The sequence below is a fragment of the Callospermophilus lateralis genome, chromosome 3 (assembly GCF_048772815.1).
Source record: "Callospermophilus lateralis isolate mCalLat2 chromosome 3, mCalLat2.hap1, whole genome shotgun sequence".
Lineage (NCBI taxonomy): Eukaryota > Metazoa > Chordata > Mammalia > Rodentia > Sciuridae > Callospermophilus > Callospermophilus lateralis.
Genome location: NC_135307.1, coordinates 116,999,367 through 117,023,522, shown reverse-complemented (window position 1 = coordinate 117,023,522; position 24,156 = coordinate 116,999,367). Strand labels below are relative to the sequence as shown.

General features: G+C 45.0%; 1 protein-coding gene across 3 annotated transcripts; it reads left to right on the top strand.

Annotated features, from left to right (window-relative positions):
• Positions 1 to 13,935, top strand: Ubl7 (ubiquitin like 7). 3 transcript variants are annotated; one of them, XM_076851082.2, is made up of 11 exons: positions 1 to 48; positions 1,350 to 1,562; positions 2,562 to 2,681; positions 6,656 to 6,738; positions 7,518 to 7,602; positions 8,164 to 8,221; positions 8,897 to 9,030; positions 9,285 to 9,334; positions 9,596 to 9,763; positions 10,340 to 10,462; positions 13,684 to 13,935. In XM_076851082.2, exons 1-11 carry the CDS (start codon positions 9 to 11, stop codon positions 13,819 to 13,821), a joined length of 1,212 nt encoding a protein of 403 aa, XP_076707197.1. In that variant the 5' UTR covers positions 1 to 8; the 3' UTR covers positions 13,822 to 13,935. The 3 variants fall into 3 exon arrangements, with proteins under 3 accessions (XP_076707197.1, XP_076707198.1, XP_076707199.1); XM_076851083.2 differs by having other exon boundaries at positions 17 to 98; XM_076851084.2 differs by lacking the exon at positions 1 to 48 and adding an exon at positions 105 to 229.
• Positions 13,936 to 24,156: the final 10,221 nt, after the last annotated feature.

Below are 24,156 nucleotides of genomic sequence, written 5' to 3'. Positions count from 1 at the left end.
CTCCCGGAATGCAGCGCGGAGCTTCCGGTTTCCGGCGAGAGGGCCAGAGTGAGTGTTTACACCGGCGGCTCTGCGGCCGGGTTCCTTCCGCGGGACGGGTGAGGGCGCAGGGCCCCTGGTCGCGCGGGCTCGACGTGGGTCGGCTATATAACTGGTCCCACCGGAGAGGTGGAGTAGCCACCAGACAGTGTTCCTACCTCACTACTAGCTATCTGTGACCTTGGCCCAGGTGACTTCACCTTTCTGAATCTTGATTCCATCATCTGTAAAATGTGGACAATAATGCCTGCCCCGGGGAACAGTGAGGATTAAGTGAGATTGGTGTTCAAATCTTGTTTTAAACCTGGAGGCGGATGGTACCTTGAGTATGGATGTTTTAAGATGGAATGGGCAGCCTTTTCTTTTCCAATACCCTTTCAGAGACCTCTTTGGAAGCAATAATGATGACTAAAACAAGGACTTGCCTTGCTTTGCGAGACTTTTCCATCCTCAGAACTTTTGACTTCTAGGCATCCATATGTGCCAGGCATGTGGACAATAAAGGCAAAAAATTCTAATGTTTGTATTCAAGGACTTTAAAGAGTTGGTGTGTGTGTGCTGGTGGAAAGTAAATAGCTGTTTTGCCCAGTGAGAACAACAGGAAAAAGAGTTTAGAGGAGATTGTATTTGTGTTGGCCTGGTAGGAGTCTGCTAAGAGACCAAAAAAGGAAGACTTGAAAAGTCAGGAAATTAGCAAAGGTGAGAGCTTTGTTTTGAATGGAGACATAGTGAGGTGTACTTAACCTGTTGGGAGAGTGGCACAGGGCAAGGCTCTGTTAGAGAGGAAAGATGGCAGGAGGCAAAAGGAATGATTTTGGGAGGTTTCAGTTTATTCATAGAGGTGGTTTGAAGCCAATTGAGGTGCTCTAAGCAGGGGAATGACTTGATCAGTTCTATATTTCAAAATCATGAGTTGGGTGGCAGCATAAATCTTTCACAGAGAAAGACCAAGGGGGGAAAATAAACAAGGTACTTGATATAAGCTGTTGTAAATAAACCACCAAGAAATGAAGAAAAAAATCAGAAACAAGTAATGCATAGGAGGGAGAGGATTGGATAATCTCACTTGAACCTCACAACATTCCTATTAAATTGGATGGTATTTATGTCCACTTTAAAGATGAAGAAACTGAGGCCTAAAGAGCTGAATAAAGGGAGGGCCACATATCTAGTTCTGGCCTCCTGATGTTGCATCCAATGCTTCTCTAACACTGTCACACTGAATTATCTGTTATTTAACCCTCTGGTGGGTGGGAGTGGATTAGGATGGTGATCTGTCCTTCAACTACTGAGGCTGTATTCTTTTACAGGGAGAAAGAGAGAGCGCGAAAGAGAGAGGATGTCTCTCTCAGACTGGCATCTGGCAGTGAAGCTGGCTGACCAGCCACTTGCCCCAAAGTCTATTCTTCGGTTGCCAGAGACAGAACTTGGAGAATACTCACTAGGGGGCTATAGTATTTCATTTCTGAAGCAGCTTATTGCTGGCGAACTCCAGGAGTCTGTTCCAGACCCTGAGCTGATTGGTGAGTCTCTGTGGACTGGGCTTGAACTGCTGCTCTGATCTCTTATGTGGGAGGATACTTACAGAATTACCAGAGTGAATTAAAGGCTTGGGATTTGTTGCCTCATAATGTTAACACTTCAGAGAAGTGAGTGTTAGGCGAGTCACAAATCATAATAGAACTCTTGCTTGCCATTTCAGTCATGTATTACATGGAACTGCTTCATCACAATTCCTAAACTATGATATTGTTGAGTTTTTTCTCTAAAAGGATAAAAATTTGGGGCAGGTCAAGGAATGAGTTGTTGATCTGGGGAGGCTCCTCAATGTATCCCTTAAATCTTAAGAAATGATTAGAAAAATTTTTGTTTGGCTGGTTGATTAGAGGGAAGATGGAAAATAAGGAAATGAAGAAAAGGGCATTTCAAGTGGAGGAAGGAGGAGTTTAAGTATAATATAATTAAATTATGCTGTAAATGTAATTTATAATAGCTAAGGGTTTTAACTGGTGAGTAGGTATTTTCTGCCTCACCAGATTGGATTCATCCTTTCTTGTTTTTACATTTTCCCACTCATTTAAGTGGAGCAATTTCTACAATGTTAAGTTCTAGAGTTCTTTTATGGTTGGATTCCGTATAGCTCCATCTTGTGGGTTTGTACTTGCTAACAATTGTTGTTTAAATTTCTTTCTTTTGTTTTTGGACTAGAGATTGAACCAGGGGTGTTCTACCACTGAGATACTTTTTACTTATTTTCAAGTTTTGAGACAGGATCTTACTGATTTGATAAGGCTGGCCTCAAACATGGCAATCCTCCTACCTTAGCCTTTGGAGTCTCTGGAATTACAGGTGTGGGCCACCATACTTGGCTAAAATGTATTTCTTAAATAAGAGTATGTTTTAAAGTATGTATCATTCTCCAGCTTTCTGCCCAACCAAAATAAGTTTCTCAGGGGGCAAAAATCATCTAAATTGTTTTGAGGAACAAAATAAATGGACAGGTTTTTTTTTTTTTTTTTAAGATCTTATCTACTGTGGCCGGAAGCTGAAAGATGATCAGACCCTTGACTTCTATGGCATTCAGCCTGGGTCCACGGTTCATGTTCTGCGAAAATCCTGGCCTGAGCCTGATCAGAAACCAGGTGAGTGAGCGTTGGCCCTTAGTCAGACCAGCAGAGTTTCTGTAATTTCTTTAAGGGAAGGGATTGTGTTTTCTTGAGGCATGGGCCTGGGTGGAACAAAGAGACAATGTCAATAGGAAATGACTTTATTACTTGATTGTATCACATTGATAAACAGTAAATTGCCACTAATGGTAGGAGATTTATTCTCTACTTTCTAAGTTCTTTACCTGATGTTTTCTAATGGACAGAGAATGTGTTTCCATTTAAAGTCTTTAGATTAATAGCTTATTTCTGAATGAACTTTGTTTCCTTTTATTATTGTTGCTGTTGTCATTAGAAGAAAGCTGGAAACTTCTTGCACTTCTCTAATGCTGTAGTTTGTTTTCTTGTGAGCAAATCATCCTGCCAACTGCATCAGGCAATGATTTGTTCAATCAGCTTACAACTCCTGATGTACTGGTAATTTATTTTCCAGAAAATGTTCCAACAACATTAAAGTCACTCTTGGAGAAAATATACAAAGCCTTTAAAGCCTTTCTAATTTATTAATAGAAAGTGCTACTTGGAATTCATAATTTAAATTTTATATTTGTGTTTTAAAAGTTTCCTCTAGATAAAGGCAAGCTATATAAAAATTGTCAATTTGACATATTTTTATAATGTTCATGATTGTTGTCAGCTTGAAAATTTACCCTCTTTTCAGTTCTAAACATAAAGGACAAAAAAACATCTTCTTTTGTATTCTGATGGGAAGTGAGAAAGAAAAAGGAATCCCTTGACATCCAAGGGTTGACCTGGTACTCACAAGTAGACCTTGGAGTCCTTTCATGGAACATGAACAAATGCACAAGTCACCAACTTTAGACAAGGACATTCTGAGGTCATCGTGGATCAAGACAAAAATAAGATCTTTATCATTTCTGAGCAGAGACCAAAACCTGTACATTGTCCAAACTGCAAAAGTGATCACGTATCCTATTCTGGCTAATGAGCATGACTGTTGCTTCTTTACCAGTAACTGCTGTATTTTTTCCTTCCTTCTTAATAAGGGTTATTAAAACATCCAATCATGCCAGGTGTGGTGGCGCACGCCTGTAATACCAGCGGCTCAGGAGGCTGAGGTAGGAGGATCACAAGTTCAAAGCCAGCCTTAGCAATTTAGCAAGGCTCTAAGCAACTCAGTGAGACCTTGTTTCTAAATAAGATATAAAAAGGGCTAGAGATATGGCTCAGTGGTTAAACACTTCAGGGTTCAGTCCCGGTATTAAAAAAAACTAAAAACAAACAAACAAAAATAAACCCAATCATGAAATTGTCCCCACTTCCTGATGGCTTCAAATTCAGAGCAAAATCCTACTTTTCCCAAACTTACCCAGCCAAAGCTTAAATCTTTTTTCCTCCCCCTGTTCTGGGGTTGAACCTAGAGGTGCTTTGTCACTGAGCTTCATCCCAGCCCTTTTGATTTTTTATTGTAAGACAGGGTCTTACTAAGTTGCCAAGGCTGGCCTCAACCTGTAATCTTGTCTCAGCCTCCCAAGTAGCTAGGGTTACAAATGTGTGCCATTGCACCTGGCTTCAAAGCTTAAATCCTCTATGTCCTTTCTAATATCATCTTGTTGAGACACCTTATAGTTCCCTTTGGTTTGCATTCTCCTCTGTGTAGTGAGCAGTAAACCCATCTTGTTCAAATGCAGATGTTCTCCTGTGTTTGGGTGCCGTTCTTTTGCTAGAGGGCATTAACAAAAGAAAGGAATATTTATGGCTTCTGTGAGCTAGGTTTTTCCCCCTTTGATATCTCACTTAATCATGACAGTGGCCCTGCAGGGTAGGTAACATTATTAGCATTTTATAGATGAAGGAAAAGGATTGGGAAGGTTACTTACTTAGAAATGAATGCAAGAGTCAGATGCAGTGACACATGCCCGTATCCCAGCTATTTGAGAAACTAAGGTAGAAGGATTGCACGCTTGAGGCTAGACTCAGCAACTTAGTAAGACCATGTTTTAAAAAATAAAAAGGACTGGGGATGTAGCTCAGTGGTAAAGCACCTCTGGGCTCAATCCCCAGTACCAAAAAATAAAACAAAAAGCATAATGCAAGTACTGATAGGGACCTAGGTTTTAGAGGTTCAAGAGACAAAGTGCTTTCCAATAGGCTAGCTACCTCCCACCCTTCAAAGGGTACAGAGATGCCCATTATTATTAGCTCATTGCTAGCTTAGAATACTTAGAATCCATTTCCTCCTAACTTCTGCCTGAAGATTTATTTTTTAAGCAAATGGACGTTTTATTGGGAGGCGAAAAGAAGCTTTTCAATCTGAAAAGAAATGGCTTTGTGGCAATACTTTAAATATAGTTTCTCCTCTGGCACTCTTCTTCCAAAGGAAGTACATTCTTCTCCCACTAGATGAGAGCTTATAGGATGAAAACTGGCCTGTCTCTCCCTTCCCACCTGGATCCCTTTGGTGTTTCTCTATGGTGTGTTATAAATTCTCAAGATTTTACTTTAGCCTGCTATTTGAGCAGGGATGTGTACCCTGAGCTCCAGACATAAAAAATGACTTGCTGTTCCTTCCGAACACCACATTCTTTTTCTTCCATATCTTTGCACATGTTCTCACTTAGGCTTGGAAGAGCTTCTTCCCTAAGTAAACATCTGCTCTACCTTAAGTGCCCCTCTCAGATCTTCCCTGGGAGGTGGCTGTGGATCCTGGTCCTGTCTCTCAGAGATGGCCAGTGCCCTTGCTTGCATTCACATATCTGCTGAGGCCATCAGTGTGGTGTTTCATAATTGTGTGTTTGATCTAATCTCATTTCTCCTACTGCCCCAAGAATTCCTTTGTTCGTAAAGATTCTTATTTTTTGCTTCCTGTGACTTGCCCAAAGCCAGGCACAGGGTACATGCTTAGTATGTGTTTGTTAAATGAGTAAGTTAGGTAATTTATTTAAGTTGAGTATTTTTTGAAAGAGCCCTTGTTATTAGGGCTATAGGACATGACTGCTACACTGTATCCAGGAGTACAGTTCATTTTCCTTGGTAGTATGCCCCTGAAGTCAGATGATACAATCTATACAAACATACAAACACAAGTAGCAGTCCCTTGGTGAGGATTACCTCACTTTAAAAAGTGTGACCCAGGATGAACTTCCTACCTACCTGGTCTCTTTGCTGTTACCCATATTTCTTTGAAATGGACTGAGGTCTTTCATGGTAAAGTAACCACAAGTAGCTGAGGTTATTACTAAACTTTCCCTTATGTATGAATTAGTGTCTAAAGATCAAAGAGGATTTTGGGGCCTTGCTGTTGGGCATGTTATAAAAAGTTTTTAAGAGCCTTGGGAGCACAGTGTGTTTTCTTGGTCCTTCTTTTTTTTTTTTTTTTAGATTTAGATTTAGATTTTTTTTTTAGATTGAAAATAATATTACAGAAACATGAAAGAATACCAAGAAGAAAATAGTTACCCCTTGGACCTGTTACTTATCTAAGTGCTCTTATCCTCTTGTCCCCTCCAGCTTTGGGCCACAGACACACTGACACTTTTTACATAGTTTTACTAGAAAGTACATATACAACTCTGTGTTCTATTTCTGTTAACATACTCTGTTAGAATAGCACTGTATTGTTAAGATGGTTTGCAGAGCACTTATTTAAATCCTTGCATAAAAGTGTACTGAGTTGATTTTACCTTCCTCCTTGTCAAATGTAAGAAGCCTAGAATTCCTGTAGTTAGTTGTTGATCAGAACACCCTTTCATGTGGTAAGATTCCCTTGGCCTGAACTTGAATTTGTTTTTTTTATCTACTAAAACTACTTAAAGGAGAGTGCAGTTTTCACATCTGTGGCACAAATGGGTCTGAGTGGATTCTCACATTCTTACAGAGTGATGAGGGAAGGGAATGTGTGGACCAGGTTGCAAATGGCCATTTGCTGAAATGATGTTATTATGTCTGTGGCAAGGACATAACAAGGTTAACTGTGTCTTGTCCCCCAGAACCTGTGGACAAAGTGGCTGCCTTGAGGGAGTTCCGGGTTCTGCACACTGCTTTGCACAGCAGCTCCTCCTACAGGGAGGCGGTGAGTGTGAGCTGGGGCTGCAGGAAGAGGGTGTGAATGCTAGTGTTGATGGTGGAGAGTGGGAGCTGGGAGTCCCGTTGCCACAGCAACCAGCAACCAAGAGTTCTTCTGGGAGTGTTGCCTTGTCTGTGGGCCTCAGTAGAACCCTATCTTTTCCCCAAGAGCCTGTCTTAGCTAGGTGTTAGTTGGTGTTGATTCCCTCTAATGATAATGATATAACCTCTCTCATACTGGCCTCATGGAATGAATATGGCAGTAGCCAAAGTATCTACACAGTTTTTGCTGGGCCTCATTCTTTGTCTTTGGCTGAACTGAGTGCCTACCACCCCTTAACATTGGTTTCCTCACTGGGGAATGGGCTGATGCTTTTCTGTAGGAAAGTTGACAGGAAAATTAATACAGCTGTGAACTTCCCAGTATATATGAATATGAAATAGTAATTGTATGGAGATTTTAAAAGGCTTTTGGGATCTAGAGAAACCTTTGTTATTGGGCTTGTAATGAGACCTTTCATTTTGCAAGTGTTAGAACTATGGTGGGGAAAAGAACCACAGAGATTGAGGTATACTTGCCTTTTTTTTTTTTTCAATTCTTTGTTTCCTTTCCAGTAAGCCACAATCTCAGAGTAAAACGAGGTTCATCTATTTCCGGGGGTATTGTTTCGTTGTGATGGTGTATGTGCAAACATGTAGAGGGAGGAAGTCTTTGAGCAGAGTGTGGGCATTTGATGAATGTTTGAAACTAGTTGAAATGCTTAGTCCTCCCTGTTTCTCCTGCAGGTCTTTAAGATGCTCAGCAACAAAGAGTCTTTGGATCAAATCATTGTGGCTACCCCAGGCCTCAGCAGTGACCCCATTGCTTTGGGTAAGTTCAGGAAAGGATTTGAGGAAATAAGAGTTGTTGGAAAAGGAGAAACCGGGAGAAGGCCATAACCCTAAAGTGATTCTCACCATTTTTTCAAGAATCACTGGTCTTGCGGGAAGAGGAAAGTGATCAAGATGTGTTTTACGTACTCATCCCCTAAGAGTTCTCAGTCCTCCAGAGTGATAATGGTCTAAATAGCATAATAAATGAGGGTGTGAGCATGCCAGATGAGGGCTACAGTTAGCCTGAATCACTTCAGTCACTGAAGGGAAGACTTCCTATACAACTTGATGGATGAGGGAACCCAAAGATACAGAGGAGGAAGACTGGTGTGTTAATGCTCAGTGTTTGAAGCACAGTGGGGAGGTTCAGGGCAGGGGAACATCCCACTGGAAGAGGAAGTAGTGTACTTGGATTGTGTTGCTTGGGGTGTTTCCTCCTCTTCTCATTAGGGCAGGTCCTATGTTCCTGTTGAACTAGTTGTTCCGAGACTAGTGCCTCTTCACCATCCTGGATCTGACCAGATTTCCATTCTCTGAAGAGGGTTGTGTTCTCTTTTAGGAGTTCTCCAAGACAAGGACCTCTTCTCTGTTTTTGCTGATCCTAACATGCTGGATACGTAAGTGTAATCATCATATTAGAGGGCATCATGTCTATTCTCATGTGGTTAGGCCAGAAACCTAATTGTTGCCCAGGATTGTGCTCTTGGAGCCCATCCTCAGCCTGTCACTAGATCCACCTTCTGAATATGTTAGGAGGTGAGAAGGAGCAAAGGCTGTTTGGGAATGGTAAAGCTTAAAGTCAGGGACATGTGAAGAGTGTCAGGATGAAGCAAAATTATGTGGGACAGGGCTTTGGGTGCCTGGGACAGTTTAGATTTTGTTTGGTAGATGTTAGAGAGTCCCTGAAGGATTTAAGCTCTCTCTAAAATATTAGAGCTAGAAGGGACAGAAAAGGCCACATCCCCTTGTTTTGCCAGTGGAAATAACCCTACCCAGAGACCGAGAAGGAAGCTGTCAAAGTAAGAATGTTGTCTAGGACCAGAACCTGAGCCCACCAGCCTATGCATTTCCCATCATGCTTTGTCTGAGATGAAAGTGATGGATTTGCAGTAGATTCCAGAAACTGAAGGCCTTGCTTCATTGCTGAGGGCGGATCAGCTTCTTGGCATAAGATGCTGAAGGCAGGGCAGGAAAGGCATCTCTGTCATAGTGAGGGGGTACTCAGAACTGTCGTGGTTGAGGATGTCTTTTTCCTTCTTGGTCACCCTCGGGTTTTTCTTGTCCTGTCTTAGATTGGTACCTGCTCACCCAGCCCTGGTCAATGCCATCATCCTGGTTCTGCACTCAGTAGCAGGTAGTACCCCAATGCCAGGAGCTGAGTCCTCTTCCCGAAGCATGCCCTCCAGCTCGTACAGAGATATGCCAGGTAAGCTCCAGAAGAGAGTACCGTAGGCACTTCAGGAGCCGGTAATGGCCCAAGGATTTGCTTTCCTCAGCAGCTATGTATAGTGTTGGCAGAGGGCGTTCCTTGGGAACTCTCAGTTTGAGTCAGGAAGTGCATCTGTCCTGTAATTTTCCAAGGGGAGATGAAATATGAATTTGGAGTAACTTGAGCTGAGATCTGGAGCTGCGCCTGTGCCTTTCTGTTCTTCTTCCTGAAATCTGTTCACTCTCTTCCAGGTGGCTTCCTGTTTGAAGGGCTCTCAGATGATGAGGATGACTTTCACCCAGTAAGTGGCCCGACTGCCTGCTGCTTAGGGGAGATGGTGCTAGGAATAAGCCCCTCCCTGGGACTTGGTACTCCTAAGGCTGAGAAGTGGTCATAGGTAGGCCCTTTGGGGGGCCAAGACTTTGTCATACTGTTCCTTTTCTGTATTCTTTTTGGGATCTGGGAGCTTAGGCAGTCTTCCCAGGAACTGTTTCTGGAGTGGAGAGAGGTTCCTTTGGGGATTTCAGTGTCTTTTCCTGATTCTGGATCCTCCCTTCTCCAGAGCACCCGATCTACACCCTCTAGCAGCACATCCAGCTCTCGACCAGCCTCCCTGGGGTACAGTGGAGCTGCTGGACCCCGTCCCATCACCCAGAGTGAACTGGCCACTGCCCTGGCCCTGGCCAGCACGCCAGAAAGCAGCTCTCACACACCAACTCCTGGCACCCAGGTATGGAGAGAGGACTTGGAATATCAAGGCCATGCCCCCAAGGGAGAAGCTCCCCAGTGATAGAATAGGATTTGCCTTTGCTGACCCTGGTGCTAGATCTGGTTTGAGCTATACCCTGAAGTCCCTGGTGGGATTTCTTGGTACAGCTCAGGTGACTTTCCCCTCATTTGCCTGTAGGGCTAAGAGGTTTGACATAGGCCAGGCTAATTCCTCCTAGTATTCAGAAGAATCTCCCCTCATGTAATATGCCCTTCCTCATCCCTGACTGGGACTAGGTATCACCAACTTAAGCATTCTTGGTGATGAGTTACTCCAGCTTCCAAGGCCTTCTCCCAGAACTGGAGTCTTAGACTGGCTTGTGGGCTTAAAGTCCGTTTTCATGGAGTGGAAGAAAATGGAACTTTTTTTGCCCACATAAATAGCTTTTAGGTACCTTCATGTGGTTGTTTCATAGCAGATCCCTGTTGGGAGATAGTAGTTGGGTACCCAAGAAGCATATGGGGTGATATGATAATTGTAGATATCTGTAGCGAGTTGAGATAGTTCTTGAGGTGACTCTGATTGATTTGTCTCTAGGGCCATTCATCAGGGACCTCACCAATGTCTTCTGGTGTCCAGTCAGGAACACCCATCACCAATGATCTCTTCAGTCAAGCCCTCCAGCATGCCCTGCAGGCCTCTGGGCAGCCCAGCCTTCAGGTCAGTCTTCCCCATTTCCTGACTTCCATGTGACCCTCTTGTTGCTTTAGAAGCCAATCCTTTTTCTGTGCTATGGAGTCCTTCTCATTTGGCATGCTTCGTTCTAGGTATGGGCATGGGGTGTGACAGGTGAGGAGTGTTCTTACCAAGGACAGTTGTCCCTGTGGCTTCTACTCCTGCTCCCAGTGACCATGACCTGACTCCCCTGACTGCCTGGCTTGTATAATCATGTCAGTTTTAGTCAGGAAGTCATTCATTCATTCAGTGAGCATGAGCTGATCACTGAGCATATGTAATACGAGGTCTGGCTCCAGATGCAGGGGCATCGGGAAAACTGGTTCTCATCCCTGCCATAATGGGGCACCAGGCAGGTTTGGAACTAGGGAGCAATAAGGTGAGAAACCCAGCTTCTTGAAGTGAGGGCTTAGTTAGGCAAAATTTTTCTTAGGAAGGGTTATTTAAGCTGATTGTCAAAGAATTAACAGGTTTTTTTTTTTTTTTTTTTTTTTGCGGGGGGAGGGTACTGGGGATTAAACCCAGGGGTACTTAACAACTGAGCCACATCCCCAGCCTTTTTTCATATTTTCTATGGAGACAGGGTCTCACTAAGTTGCTTAGCGCTCCAATAAATTGCTGAGCCTGCCTTTGAACTTGAGATTCTTCTGTCTCCCAAGCTGCTGGGATTATAGACATGCACCACCACAGCCAGCAAGAATTAGCAGTTAACCAAATAGGGAAAAGAGATGTTTGTGGTAGGGAAGGAATAGTTTCCAGGTGGAGGCAACTCCCTGTTTGAGCAAATGTGTGGAGGCATATATTATATACTTAAAACTACAAGGCTCCAGGGGCTAGGGTTGTGGCTCAGTGGTAGAGTGCTCGCCTAGCATATACGAGGCCCTGGGTTCGATCCTCAGCACCACATAAAAATAAATAAAAGGTATTGTGTCAACTACAACTAAAAAATATTAAAAACAAAACAAAACACACACACACAAACAAAACTTCAAGGTACAGTGCAGCATCCCAGTGTAAAAAGTTCTGAGATGGAACTGAGAAAGGGAGCCTGGGTATGCTGGGTGTGAGGACCCTTAAATGCCAACTTAAGGAGGGAGACTTGGCAGGTTTGAAGAAGAGGAAGGGTCACCCTAGCAGCTAAGTGGAAAACCCAAGGCCTTAGCATTTTATCACATGCCTCCACACGTGAGCTGTTAGCTTTATGTCTGCTTCCTTTATTCCTTACAGTAAGCCTCTTCAGGGAGTGTCATTCCTAGAACTTGTCTAGATCCCAAAGCCATGAAATGGAAAAGACAGAGTTCAGACCCATGTGGTTTTCACTATCCCACTGGCCCTTAGGGACAATGAGGGTAATAGGCACAGGACATGAAGACAACTTCTCCATGCTTTCATCTTCCCCTGTGACATGCCTGTTCACTTGGCTCTGTAGCTCTGCACTTGCCTTGGTTCCACCTGACCTATCAAATGCCTCCATGTTGATGTGTGCTTTTTTTTTTTTTTTTTTGGTACTGAGGATTGAACCTAGGGGCACTTAACCACTGAGCCACATCTCTCTGCCCTTTTTATTTTTTGATACAGGGTCTCACTAAGTTGCTTAGGTCCTTGCTGAGTTGCTGAGGCTGACCTTGAACTTAGACTCCTCCTGCATCAGTCCCCTGAGTTGATGTGTGCTTCACAATCTCACCCCTGCCTGGCTCTTTGCATTTGCCTTTCTTCCCCACTGCCTTCTTCCTGCATGTATACACACAGTTTTCCTTACATTGCATACTTCTTCCTATCATGAAGTAGGGATATTAATGACACTATGAAAATACTAGAATAAAATGTGAGTGTATTTCTTTAAATCCTTATAGTAGGTAAGGTCCTTTCATGGCTGAAACTAAGAATCCAGGAACCATTAAATAAGAGTTATAAGCCAGGCATGGTGGTGCATGCCTGTAATCCTAACAGCTTGGAAGGCTGAGGCAGGAAGATTGCAAGTTTGAGGCCAGCCTCAGCAATTTAGCAAGGCCCTAAGCAACTTAGTGAAATTCTATCTCAAAATAAAAAATAAAAAGGCCTTGGTATGTTGTTCAGTGGTTAAGTGCCCTTGGGTTCAATCCCCAGTACCCGCCCCCCCCCCAAAAAAAAAAGAGTTATAAATTTTGAGTTTATAACTCAAAATTTGAGTTCTGCCTGCAAATCAAACCCAAATAACAATAACTACAAAAACTAAACAAAGGCTAACTAAACTGAGGGGGAAAGTCTAACGTATCATACAGAGGATGAAATCTTCCTGATGTATAGAGGTTCTAGAAATTAAGACAAATAACTCCATAGAAAAATAGGCAAAGGGACTGATGTAACTCAGTGGTAGAGTATTTGCCTAGCATGCACAGGTCCTGGGTTTGATCCCCAGCTTCACAAAGTGGTGGCAAAGAATATGAACAGACTATTCATTGGAAAGGAAGTACAGATAGCTATTAAACCCATATAATAATTCCAGCAACCCCTTTTCTCAGAATTTGTTCTGGAGGTTTATGTGCCTGTAGAAAATGACAGTTGTAGAGTCAGTCACTGCAGCTTTTATGATAGCAAAAGATTGGAAACAGCCCAGTTTTTGTGTGTTTTAAGGACACACATGTGTTAGAATATTGTGTGAGTATTAAAAAGTTCTTTTATGTACCAATATGGAAAGATCTCCAAGATAGATTAATTATGTTAAAGGCCAGCTCAGGTTATTTAGTGAGATCCTGTTACAAAGAGTATTTTTTTTTTTAAAAGGGCTGGGGATGTAGCTCAATGGTAGAGTGCTTGCCTAGGAATATACATTTATATTCCTTGAAAGAAATAAAATAGGTTACTTGGGGTAGGAGTTGGACTAGATAAGAGTAAGACTTTTCACTACATATTATGCTAAAAAACAAAACTAGTTTTATTCCTCTCCCATTTATTTGTGTGTGTGTATGCACACATGCACACAAGAGAAAGAATTGAGACAGTAATTTGCATTTTCTCTTTTGACCCTTTCTTACTGTAAAACTTTAAATTTGTGTTCTTAGCCCTCAAGCCTTTTAATGTTCCTGAAGTCCCCATTCCATGGAACTTAGTATACCACCTTTGCCCTAGGAGTCCCATCTTTTTTTCTTTTCCCTGAAAGTATAGACCTAATTGCATCTTCATTAGGGTCCCAGTTAACAGCTTCTGTCTACCCTGTCTTTCCACAGAGTCAGTGGCAGCCCCAGTTGCAGCAGCTGCGTGACATGGGCATCCAGGATGATGAGCTAAGCCTGCGGGCCCTTCAGGCTACTGGTGGGGACATCCAAGCAGCCCTGGAACTCATCTTTGCCGGAGGAGCCCCATGAACTCCCTGCTCCTTCTGAACCCCCAGCAAGTTACAAAGGCTGCTGCTGCTGATGGGAGACACTTGTGAAGATGTCTCCATTTCTCTTCTCCCCAATATACCTGATGGTCATCAACTCTCCTGCTTTGTCCAGTGTTTGGCCTTTCTGGCTGATCTGAGCTGGTAGAGGCAGGGGGGCAAGCAGAGTGTGCGGTCTTGGTGCTGTGGCATCAGGGAGCAGGGTTGGCCCCTGGTTCTGGGCCCCAAATAGAGGATTTTAGATCCACATCATGGAATGCTGTATAATTCCCTTGTTCACCTTGGGGATTGGTAGCAGTAGCCCCCAGACTCTTTGGTGCTTTGGGGTATGACAGCCTTAGGTTGTACCCAAGGCTGGAGCAGGGCTATGCCAGTATTCAGGGTGATTGTTATGTGACAGTTATGGCCAGAAGAGGCTCATGCTTCTGAGATATCCACAGTCTAGGGAGTAGCCAGTGGGTTTTCAGAGGGAGCAAGTGGGTGGCTTGCCTTCCACATTACTTTTCTCCCAAAGCCTTTCAAAAAATTCCTTGTCCCTGCCTTGGTCTTGCCTTACCAAACATTTTCTGATGCGTTTTCTTTTTTTTTCTTTTAATGATGCAGAATCCAGGCCTCAAAGCTGAGCCAGAATTCAGGGTTCTCTCCTTTGTCCTAAAGGTATAAGTACAAGAGCAGTTGAATAAGGATACTAAATAACAAGACCAACACTAACAGGGCTAAGTTTTAATATTAAAGAGAGGGCACCAACCCCCGCAGCTGCTACTCCATCTGCAGGTCCTCTGGTTCCCTTGGCACTGCATTCCCTGCTTCCTACAGTGTCAGACGTGTTCAGGTTGAGAAAGTGAGTTTTATATGCTTCAGGTACTTTGTTAGCAAAAAAATCCTTTGCCTTCATTGGCATTTGAGTTCATTTGAGAGCTCATCTGGGTGGAAAGATGCTCAGAGCTCTGTTTCTGCCCCAGACCTTGGCAGGTGTACAGTCTTCACCATCCCCAGTCATGGCTGTTTGGCCTCTTCTTATTTCTTCCTGGGACAAAAGTCTTAAATTTTTAAGGATAGCCTATTCATTCTTTAATGTTCCCAGAGAATTTACCCCAAGACCCCTTTCTGCCCTAAGGAACCATGTTCCCTCTTTTCATTAGCAGAACTTTAGTTACTTAAAGAGTGTAACACTTATCCCCTTGACCTGTCCTTGTTTTGGTCCCCTGATCTTTTCTCTGGGTGTCCTCCAGTTTATCAGTTATTCTTACAGGAAGCACTCAGAAGAACCCACTATTCCATATATGTCCCAAACAGCCCATTGTTCTTTGTCTCCTACAGACATTTTGAAAAGTCTTTCCGCATTCTTTCACAACCCAAGGATTAATGTTGAAAAGTGTTTTCATTGGCAGAAAGACTCGATTTCTGGGCCTCTACTGCCAGGCCTCTCTGGGCCTCAGTGGTCTGCCTGAAACCCAACTGTCTCATGGTTGAGAGCAAAGACCAGGAAACTTTGTCTTTGAACCCAAGGTCTCTTGCTTATTTGTGGTGGAAACAGTCTGGTTCTATTCTCTTGTGGTAGTCGAATGGGGCTGACATAGCCCTTCCTGTTCCCATGATACAGCTTGCTCTAGATCTGGTTTCCATTTTGTGGCAACTCTCACCCTGACTCTAATGCCCTTCAAAGATATTGGGGCTCCTTAGCTTCCCAACCCCCTTATGCTGTGGAGTATTTGGGTAAGCCTGCCCAATTGCCGGAACCACCCCAGTACCAGTTACACAGCTTCCCAGAATTGAACTGAACCCACTGTTTCCCTTTCCCTTCTTTGTCAGCTCTTTCCTCCAGGGCCTTGGCAGGTTGGGTTCGCTTCCTGTGGCCAAGTTTTAAGTAATATATGTTGGGTCTGATAAGTGCCCCCACTGAGCCTGGGGCTTTCCAGGGCCAAAGACTCCTTCCTCACCATTGTCTCTTTCACCCTTTCAACAAACATTGAGCTTCTGTGCCAGGTAAACATGGTGTCCTTGCTCTCATAGAGCTGTGTCATTGGTAAGATAGACAACACGTTTATAGCCTGATAAGAACTGGACCAGGCAAGTCCAAGGCCTGTGGAGGTTTCTGGGAAAGGGAGCTCACTTATTTGTGTGTGAGAATGAGTGAATCTGGTTAGAAAAAGTATAATCCAAGAGGAGATCTGAAGAGTGTGAAGGAATTGGGCAGGGAAGTGTATGTGCTTAGCAGCCTGGTAGTTGGGAGAGAATATGGCTCTTCTATCCCTGTCAGGGTGGATATGAAGATGGGTCATGTAAGGAGTTTTGGCTTACCCTGAGGACAGTGTAGAGTTAGAATTTTAATCGTGAGAATCAGATTTGGTTTTTAGAAAGGTCAGTCTGGCTGCTGGAGGTAAATGGGGTTGGGGGGGGGGGATGGAGACAGGTTGGAGAGAGGGAGCCCAGCAAGGAAGATGAGGCAGTGATCTGCTTAGAACTAAGGGCTGGCCTAGCAGTGTGCAATGAAGGAGAAGGGTGGAAACAGGCCTGAGGGGTTAGAATTGATATCAGTCTTTGGAAGAGGTGACTATAACCTATTGTCATCTCCATAGAACAGATGGGGATACCAAAATCAGATGGGAAGATCGTCTGTCCATGATCTCATGGTTAGAAAGTGTACAATTATGGCTGACTATTGACCAAAGTAGGGAGGACTACATGATAAGGGCTTAGATCAGCCTGAGGAGCTCTGGCTTTATCCAGAGAAGAGTAAAGAGCACCCCTGGAATGGCTTTGGGTAGGACAATTGGGGATCAGATTTGTATGTAAGATAGTCTAACAGCTGCATGGAGGGTGCATTTGTGGGAAGTGAGAATGGAGGTGGGTGTCCAGCTAGGATGTTTGCTGTCTCCAGATGGGACATGGTGGAGGCCTTCACTTAAGCTTACAGCAGGGGAGCTGGGTGGAGGGATATGAAGTGTGAAGGACAGACTAGATTTGAGGGTGAGAAAGAGGGAGGAGGCAGAATGTGAGTGAGTAGGTGGTGGTACAGCAGGAATAAGAAATTGGGGCTTAGGATTTAGAATGCAAGACCAGTTTTGGACATGTTGAGCTTAAAGTACCAACCAGGCAGAGATATCCAGTAGACAGTTGGATGTACCTGGCCTTAAAGAGTGATCAGGAGGTTTTAAGTTCAAGACTGTATTTTCATCATATGAAAAGGTAATTCAACTTCTCAGGGAAAGGTGGAGGACAAAGAGTAGCCGCTAGGAAGCTTGACTTTATAGGAAATGATAAGTGGTTGGTAAGAAACCTGGAAGGGAGTTGGGATCTGCTATTTCTGGGAAGGCTAGAGCAGGACTCGCCAAAGCAGAGGAAGTTGAAGGAACTGGACAAAGGGCATGGTCCTCACTGTAGCCAAAAGGCTGACCTTGGACTTACCAACTTATTCCATGGTGCCCTTGAGGAGATGACACAGTAGACCAGAGCCAGATTGGAGGGTTGAGGACTGGATACACTGGGGGGCAGTGGAGGCAAAAGGCAGAGAAATCTGGAGGATCTTCTTGGTTAGGGACAGGGCAATAGCTGAAGGGAGATGGGATTGAGTAAGCATTGCAGTTCAACAGAGGTGAAGTTGGAATTGATCGCAAGAACTTTTCTAGGAAGCTGAGGGGAAAAAAAAGGAAGAGAGACCCCAAAATAGAATATGCAAATATGCAGAGATGGGTAAATTTTCTGAACAGATCCCTTCTCCTGATATAACTCAAATTTGGCTGGGCTGACATGGGCTGGGCTGGCACAGCTTGCTGGGCACATGGGCCCAGGTTCTGCTCCTCGCCTCAGCCCCATCTGGCCTGGGCCACAAACCAAGCAAACTCAGATTCCTACCCTGGGGTGGCTTCTGGTTTCCTCTGCCCCAGACCTTGGCAGTGAACTGTTAGTGAGGATGTTAGGAATTCATTCAGGCCTCCCTCTGCTTCCCCAGACTTTTCCAACATGTTGGACTCCCTCTGGCCCTGGGCCAGGGTTCAGTTCAGCTCAGCTGTGCCCCTGGTTCCCTTGGGCCCTACCCAGTCTTATTCCCATAGGCCCTGCAGTTACTGGTGACAATTCAGCTTCCTCCATGCTTGAAATGGCTTTGCAGTACCCTGGGCACTTGCCTCCCCTACCTTGGCAAAACTAGCTAACAGCAATGCAGTACAATAGTGCTCATTTATCACACATCCTTTGTGCCAAGCATTGAAATAGGCACTTACATGTGCCATCTCAGTTGATCCTCATAACCACCTTCAAAAGGATATGTTATTACACCCCTGTGCAGATGAGTGCTTTTTGTTAGAAGATGTCACTGACGGGAAATGTCTTTCCAGGGTTTTGATGAGTGTGTCAGCCATGATTTCATCAAGGTATCCACCTGGGGCCTTGTGCTTGTCTGGCAGGCCAGAAAGTCACTCAGAGGGCTGAAGGGTCTGCTCACCACTCATTCTGAAGTGGCAGCTCAGATCTTGGAAGGGAATTAGGCTTCTTAGAATGACTAAACTTCAGGTCACTTTTCCATAGATGACTTGATTTCTTGGATCCTCTGAACCTGAGTTTTGTTCAATTTGACATTTCCCCTCAATTTATGTAAGTGAATATTGACCCTGTGTACATCAGAGATGCCAAGTGCTCAGAACTGGGCTGGGGAATATTCTAGGTGGAATCAGGATCCGGACAGCAAGGCAACCCTAACTGGAGAGACAGCAGCAGGGAAAGTTCAGAAAACAAATTGCTTTTATGCAAGAAGGGTTCTCATCTCCTGGGTTTAGATTCAAACTCAGAATCTTTAACTCAGCATCCTAGAAAATTGGAGAATTGGACCAAAGATGACCCTAGGTTTACAGGAACAGGAGTTAGCACCATGGTGTTTAAACCTAATCAGACAGAGGCTTCCTAGGTGCTGGAATCTGGAGTAAGAAGTCTGCCTTTTCAGCCTCTGTCATAGGTGTTGTGTATGACCCTGAGGCCTGATTTTTGGAAGGAAAGGACACAAACTGGACTGCTTAGTGGCAATTTGTTAAATGACTAATCACATCCTAGGAACCAACCAGGATTAGAGAGACTCCTAAGGAAAGTCCTATGAGAGACTTATTTGGAAGTGAGGTTATATACCCTGAAAAAGCAGATTTAAAAGGATATGACTTCTAAATCCTCAAAGGGCTGTATGCCAGAAAGAGGGATTAGACATTGTGTAGTTTTATTGGGCAGAATTAGGACCACTGTTTGGAGTCTTATATTGGGAAAGAAAACTTTGGGTCAGAGCTAAAGAAGATGGGCAGGGCTGCTTGGTAAGGAAGCACACCATCACTGGAAGCAGGTAGGCAGAAGCTGCATGACTGCCAGAGAAGGGCTATGGTGAGGGGCTCCCAGGTTGGACTGGATGCCTCTGAGAATTACTTCCAATTCCAAGAATTGAGATTCTTGGATCATTGCGTTCCTGAGAAAAAGTGAACTCTCTGTGAGAAAGCACCAGTCTGCATGTCTACCTCCTCAGTGAAGTGGCCCTAGTAGGCCTAAGGATCCATCAGAGCTGGACGCTGGATCATTAACCCATGGAGATCACTTTGAAACATACTGAATTCATCATACAAGAGAAGAAAGTACAGAAGGTAGAATGAGAAAACTTTGTGTGTGGTTTAGAGAGGAGATAGACCAGGAGAACTGCTGTTTTAGATCCTCTTTCTCATCTTGTAAGCAAACTGAGGCCTGGCCTGGGGCAGGAAATTACCTAACTGGAATTGGTGGCCAAGCCAGGACTTGACCTTTGGCCTCCCAGACCCATCTAGTCAGGAGATGTTGTTTGGATTCCACATGACTTTCATGGGATTCTTCTCTGCCCTCAGGCCTCAGACACTGAGAATAGAGGCTTAGTGATGAATTTGGGGCGTGGGAATGAGGTGGAGGGAGGAGTTTTTCTTAGGAAGTTTGGGAGTATCTACATCTCCAATACGTGGCTGTTCCAGAGTGGACACCAGGTGGCGCTCCCACCACAAGCCATGTGCCATCAGTATTGGCTGAGTTTTGGCTAAGGATACTGAGCTGTCCCCAACCTGTCATGTTTTAGGTAAGCTGAATGTTCTAATGGAAAGAGAAGAGTCTGTCTTTTGTCTGCCAACCCCCTGTCCTCACTGAATATCCCTCTGTGGATTTTTACTTGTTTTCCCTCTCATTTAACTTGGCTGGCCTGACCCAGATCTTAGCAATTTAGAGTAGGGGCAATCAAATTAAAATGTACCTAGAAAATGACTAGAACAGAGAACATAGATGAAGGAATGGGATGCCCCTGGGAAGTGTAGACCCTTGGGGCTAAGTAAGCTGGTGGAAATTGTGAGAAGCTCTCTTTTCATGGGGTCTGAGAAATGCCTGAGAGGTGTTAGGCTCTGTGCTGGCTTAGGAAAAGGAGGCAGGTACTAAACGGAACACATTGGCAGAGGTTTGCTGGTGGGCAGAGCTCTTGGAGTGAAGTATGGACCCAGGGCCATATTATTTAGAGTCATGGGAAGGAAAGGACAGGAATATGCCTCCTCTTCAGATTTGTCAAATCCATATCTGTTCTGAAGAGGGTTTCTCCACTTTCCTTGCTGGGCCTATTCTAAACCCCGATGCAATCTTCCAAAAGCTTTGCCAGGGGCATTGGTATTCTCTTTACCTTTTGAATTATTTGTCGGTATTTTAAAACTGATAGTTTCAATAAAGATTGAATTTTCAGCTTCTCTTGAAAAATCAGATCACCTGTCACTTCTGGGTATACTTCTTGGTTCCTATGACATGGAGTTGAATAGAAACTACCCCATAATCACAGTTCCCGAGGTCCCAGCCCATTGGCTTCATTCATTCTCATGACCTGCCTGGTTTCTTTGTCCCCCTGCAATTGGGGAAGAGTCATGGTGGGCAATAGTGATTGTTGCTGTCGCTAGTAGAGGCCTGGATGGCCACTAAGCTCTGAAGCCTCACAGCAGGATGGGATACAGCATTTAGAGAACTCCATCAGGTTGAATGCCTTCTGAGAGCTATAAATAATCCCAGGAATTGGGACTCCTGGATCACTGAATCCATGAAAGAAGGTGAGCAGTTTGTGAGTGACCACACATGTGCCTGTGTTATCTCACTGTATCCTTACACCTCCCAATAGCTTGTTCAGGGTGGACCACTCCTTCAAAGGCTGTGTTTAGCCATGGAATTAAATTTGAGAAGGGGTCAGAGGAAGCTCAGAGAATGGAGAGATAAACCAAGTTTGGCCATGAACGGTGAGAGGCTTTGGCTGGAATGTTGGACTAGACTCCCAGGGCCTCTGCTGCTTTGGGGTCATGAAGCTCAGGTCTATGTCCATTTCCTTGTCCAAGGTCACTTTTTGTATTTGGCTGTGCTTCTGCTACCCTCAGGACTCAGGAAACAACTTCTAAGTGTTTTTCTCCTACATCTTTTCTCAGTCTCTCCTTCCCCTGCCTGGATTTTAGAGTCATGGGAAGGAAAGGACAGGAATATGCCTCCCCTTCAGATTGTCAGATCCCCATCTGTTCTTACTCTGCTGGTCCATCTCCCATCATTGACTGTGAGTGGGAGTTGTGCCCCTTCCTCATTTCAGGCCCAAGAGTCATCCTTGGCCTCTAAAGAAGCATGCAGGCCCTTGTCATAATCTATGCCATTCTGAATTGATTTCCCTGTGCTGCTGAGGGCAATAAAGTCTGTGCCCAAATATTGGTGCTATTGCTCCATCAACTACTTGCCTTTCCATTTATAGAGCTATTGCTTCAATCACAGACTCAGTTCTTACTTCCCCTAGTTGCCTGCCTAGAAGTGGGCTACCATTTGGTCCTGGCCCTTTATCCCCAGGTTGGCTGGCTTGGGGTGATGATGGTCTTCAGTACTACTCCCTCTCATCCCAACTTCAGTCTAAAAAAAAAAAATACCTGGGCATTTACGTAGTTTTCATCTGCTGACCTGTTGTTTGGAAGGTTGAGCCTAGTCCCTGGCCTGCCCTTCTGGCTAGCACCTGGCCCTGTCTATGTCTTTCTGAGGATCATTTGTACCTAGGCTCCAGCCTCAGATAGAAGGCAGCAATACCAGGGCATGTCACTCTGGGGGAAGTTAAGGATCCTAGAGAGAATACCTGAGTTTCAATCCTTGCCCTACCTTTAACCAGCAAGTGCTCCTGAGCACAGTACATTTCCTTTCCATGCCTTAATTTCCTTGTTTGTAAAGGAGATGAATATTAGCACCTATCTAATTCCATACCCTAGGATTGCAGAAGTTAAAATGGGCTATGAAATGTGCACCACACTCAGTAACTGCAATGTTAGCAATTGTTATTGGAATCTGAAAACCTGGGTTCCCATCTTGATTCCATCATTTACCAATTGACCTTGGTCAGGTCCCTGTCCCTCTCTTTGCCTCATTTTCTTCTCTAGAGTGGAATTATGCTTTCTCCCTTAGTGAGGGAAAGAATGCAGGACTGGCAGGAATGATGTAGGTGGAAGTGGGTTGCACTTTGTAAGTTGCTATGCACAAGGGTAATGTTTTTATTTTGAACCTGTTTAAATTCTTAGTTCTTAAATGCAGGGATGGGTGATTTCTTAATTTGCCTTAACTTTTTTTAAAAATATTTTTTAGTTGTCAATGGATCTTTATTTATATGTGGTGCTGAGAATCGAACCCTGTGCCTTATACATGCCAGACAAGTGCTCTACCACTGAGCCACGTCCCCAGCCCTTTCCTTTTTACAGAGAAAAGACAATACTAGGGGCTGTCTATCTGACAGAGGAGGCCCTGGGCTGGACACCAAGTGTCAGTCTCAGAGGACAGCCTAGCCAGGCCACCCTGCTGGCTTCTGGGCAGGGTGCAGGTCTCAGAGCAGGTCACACATCTTAGACTCTCCACACCAGCTTCCCTCTGGAGCAGTGTGAATTTGGGTCTTTTGAAGCTGGCAGCCCCTGTGTTATCTCTGAAGGCATCTTGATTCCCCCTTTTTGGCCTGCTAGGATTCCTTAGGGCTCTCAGGTAAGGAGGAGGAGGCAGTTAGAAGCAAAATGTAGAATGGCAAAGCTAAACTTCCTGGTAGCAATACTTTCCTGGCCATGGAGCAGAGCAGAGGGCTGGGGCTGGGGCTGGGGCCAGGGCATCCTGCCCAGTGTCTTTGCTGGTGTCTGCAGTGCATGAATTAAGTCTATGAGTTCTGAAGGTCGAATCTTCATTTGCCTCTGCTGCTGCCTCCTCACCCTGTTTCCTGTCAGTGCAGTATACCTTGGGCTAGATCTCCAGCATGCACTAGATAAGGACTTACTGAGCTGAGTGTGTTTCCTATTTGTGGTTCCTTGGGGCTCAGGTAGAGCTTGTTGGTTCAAATCCTTTCTGACCTGAGGGCGGGGAGATCCTTTTAATAAAGGGCAGGCAGGTGGCTCTGAGAAGATGGACTAATGGCAGAGCTGCCTGGGCTGCTCAGGTGACTGCAGAGGGAGTGTGCCTGGACCTTCCAAAGGCACCATCATTGGGTCATCAGGTTGCCTGTGATAGCTGAGCCCTAGGCACCTTATGGGTAGAGATTCCTCAAGTTGGTCCTACCTTGCCTCCCTGACAGTGAGTCTTGGGCATGCAGGATGTTCCCCTCTTTTCACTTGGGGAAGGGGCCTTCCTAATTATATCCCCCTCTGCTCACATGGAAATGAGTTTGGATTTTCTGAGCGTACACCAGCTGGCTGGGGGGAGGCAGCCCAGAAGGCTGCTGGCTGGGGAAGGGAGGAGAAAGGAGAGGGAGGGGAGGGAGCCAGGCCAAGATGAAAAATTCCCAGTGTTCTTACAGGCAGAGCAATAATGGGGCGCTGCATGCTCCCCACACATCATCAATCGCCCTCCCGCCCCAAGGAAAAAAGCATCATGCTCCTGCTGATAGGCTCGGGCAAACCCATCCTGTGAGAACCTGACTTTCAGGCTCCAAACCTAAGTGCTGGCCAGAGTGAGGGTGTCTAGTGTTAGACAGTCTGCGCTCGCAGAGACTCCGTCCTCCACGACTTCAGGGCCAATCCTTTCATGGGGTAGGAGGAGTGGAACTGAGGCTCAGAGAGGGGATGGGGCCTGCCGCGGAAGACAGAACGCCACAAGTCTGTTGTTTGCAGCCGGGTTCTCCCGGTGGAGTTGCTCCGAAGCCCGTGGCTAAGAATCCCCTGGCTGCCCTCACGGCTCAGGACTGGGGCAGCAAGGGAGCCCTGAAAAGGCTGAGGGGCGGGGGAGGGGCGGGGTGGGGTCAGGCGTTTGACTCCGCCTCCTGGCGCTAGGTTCAGCCTGCGGCCGGGCGCTGGCTCAGTCTCGACTGCTTGCC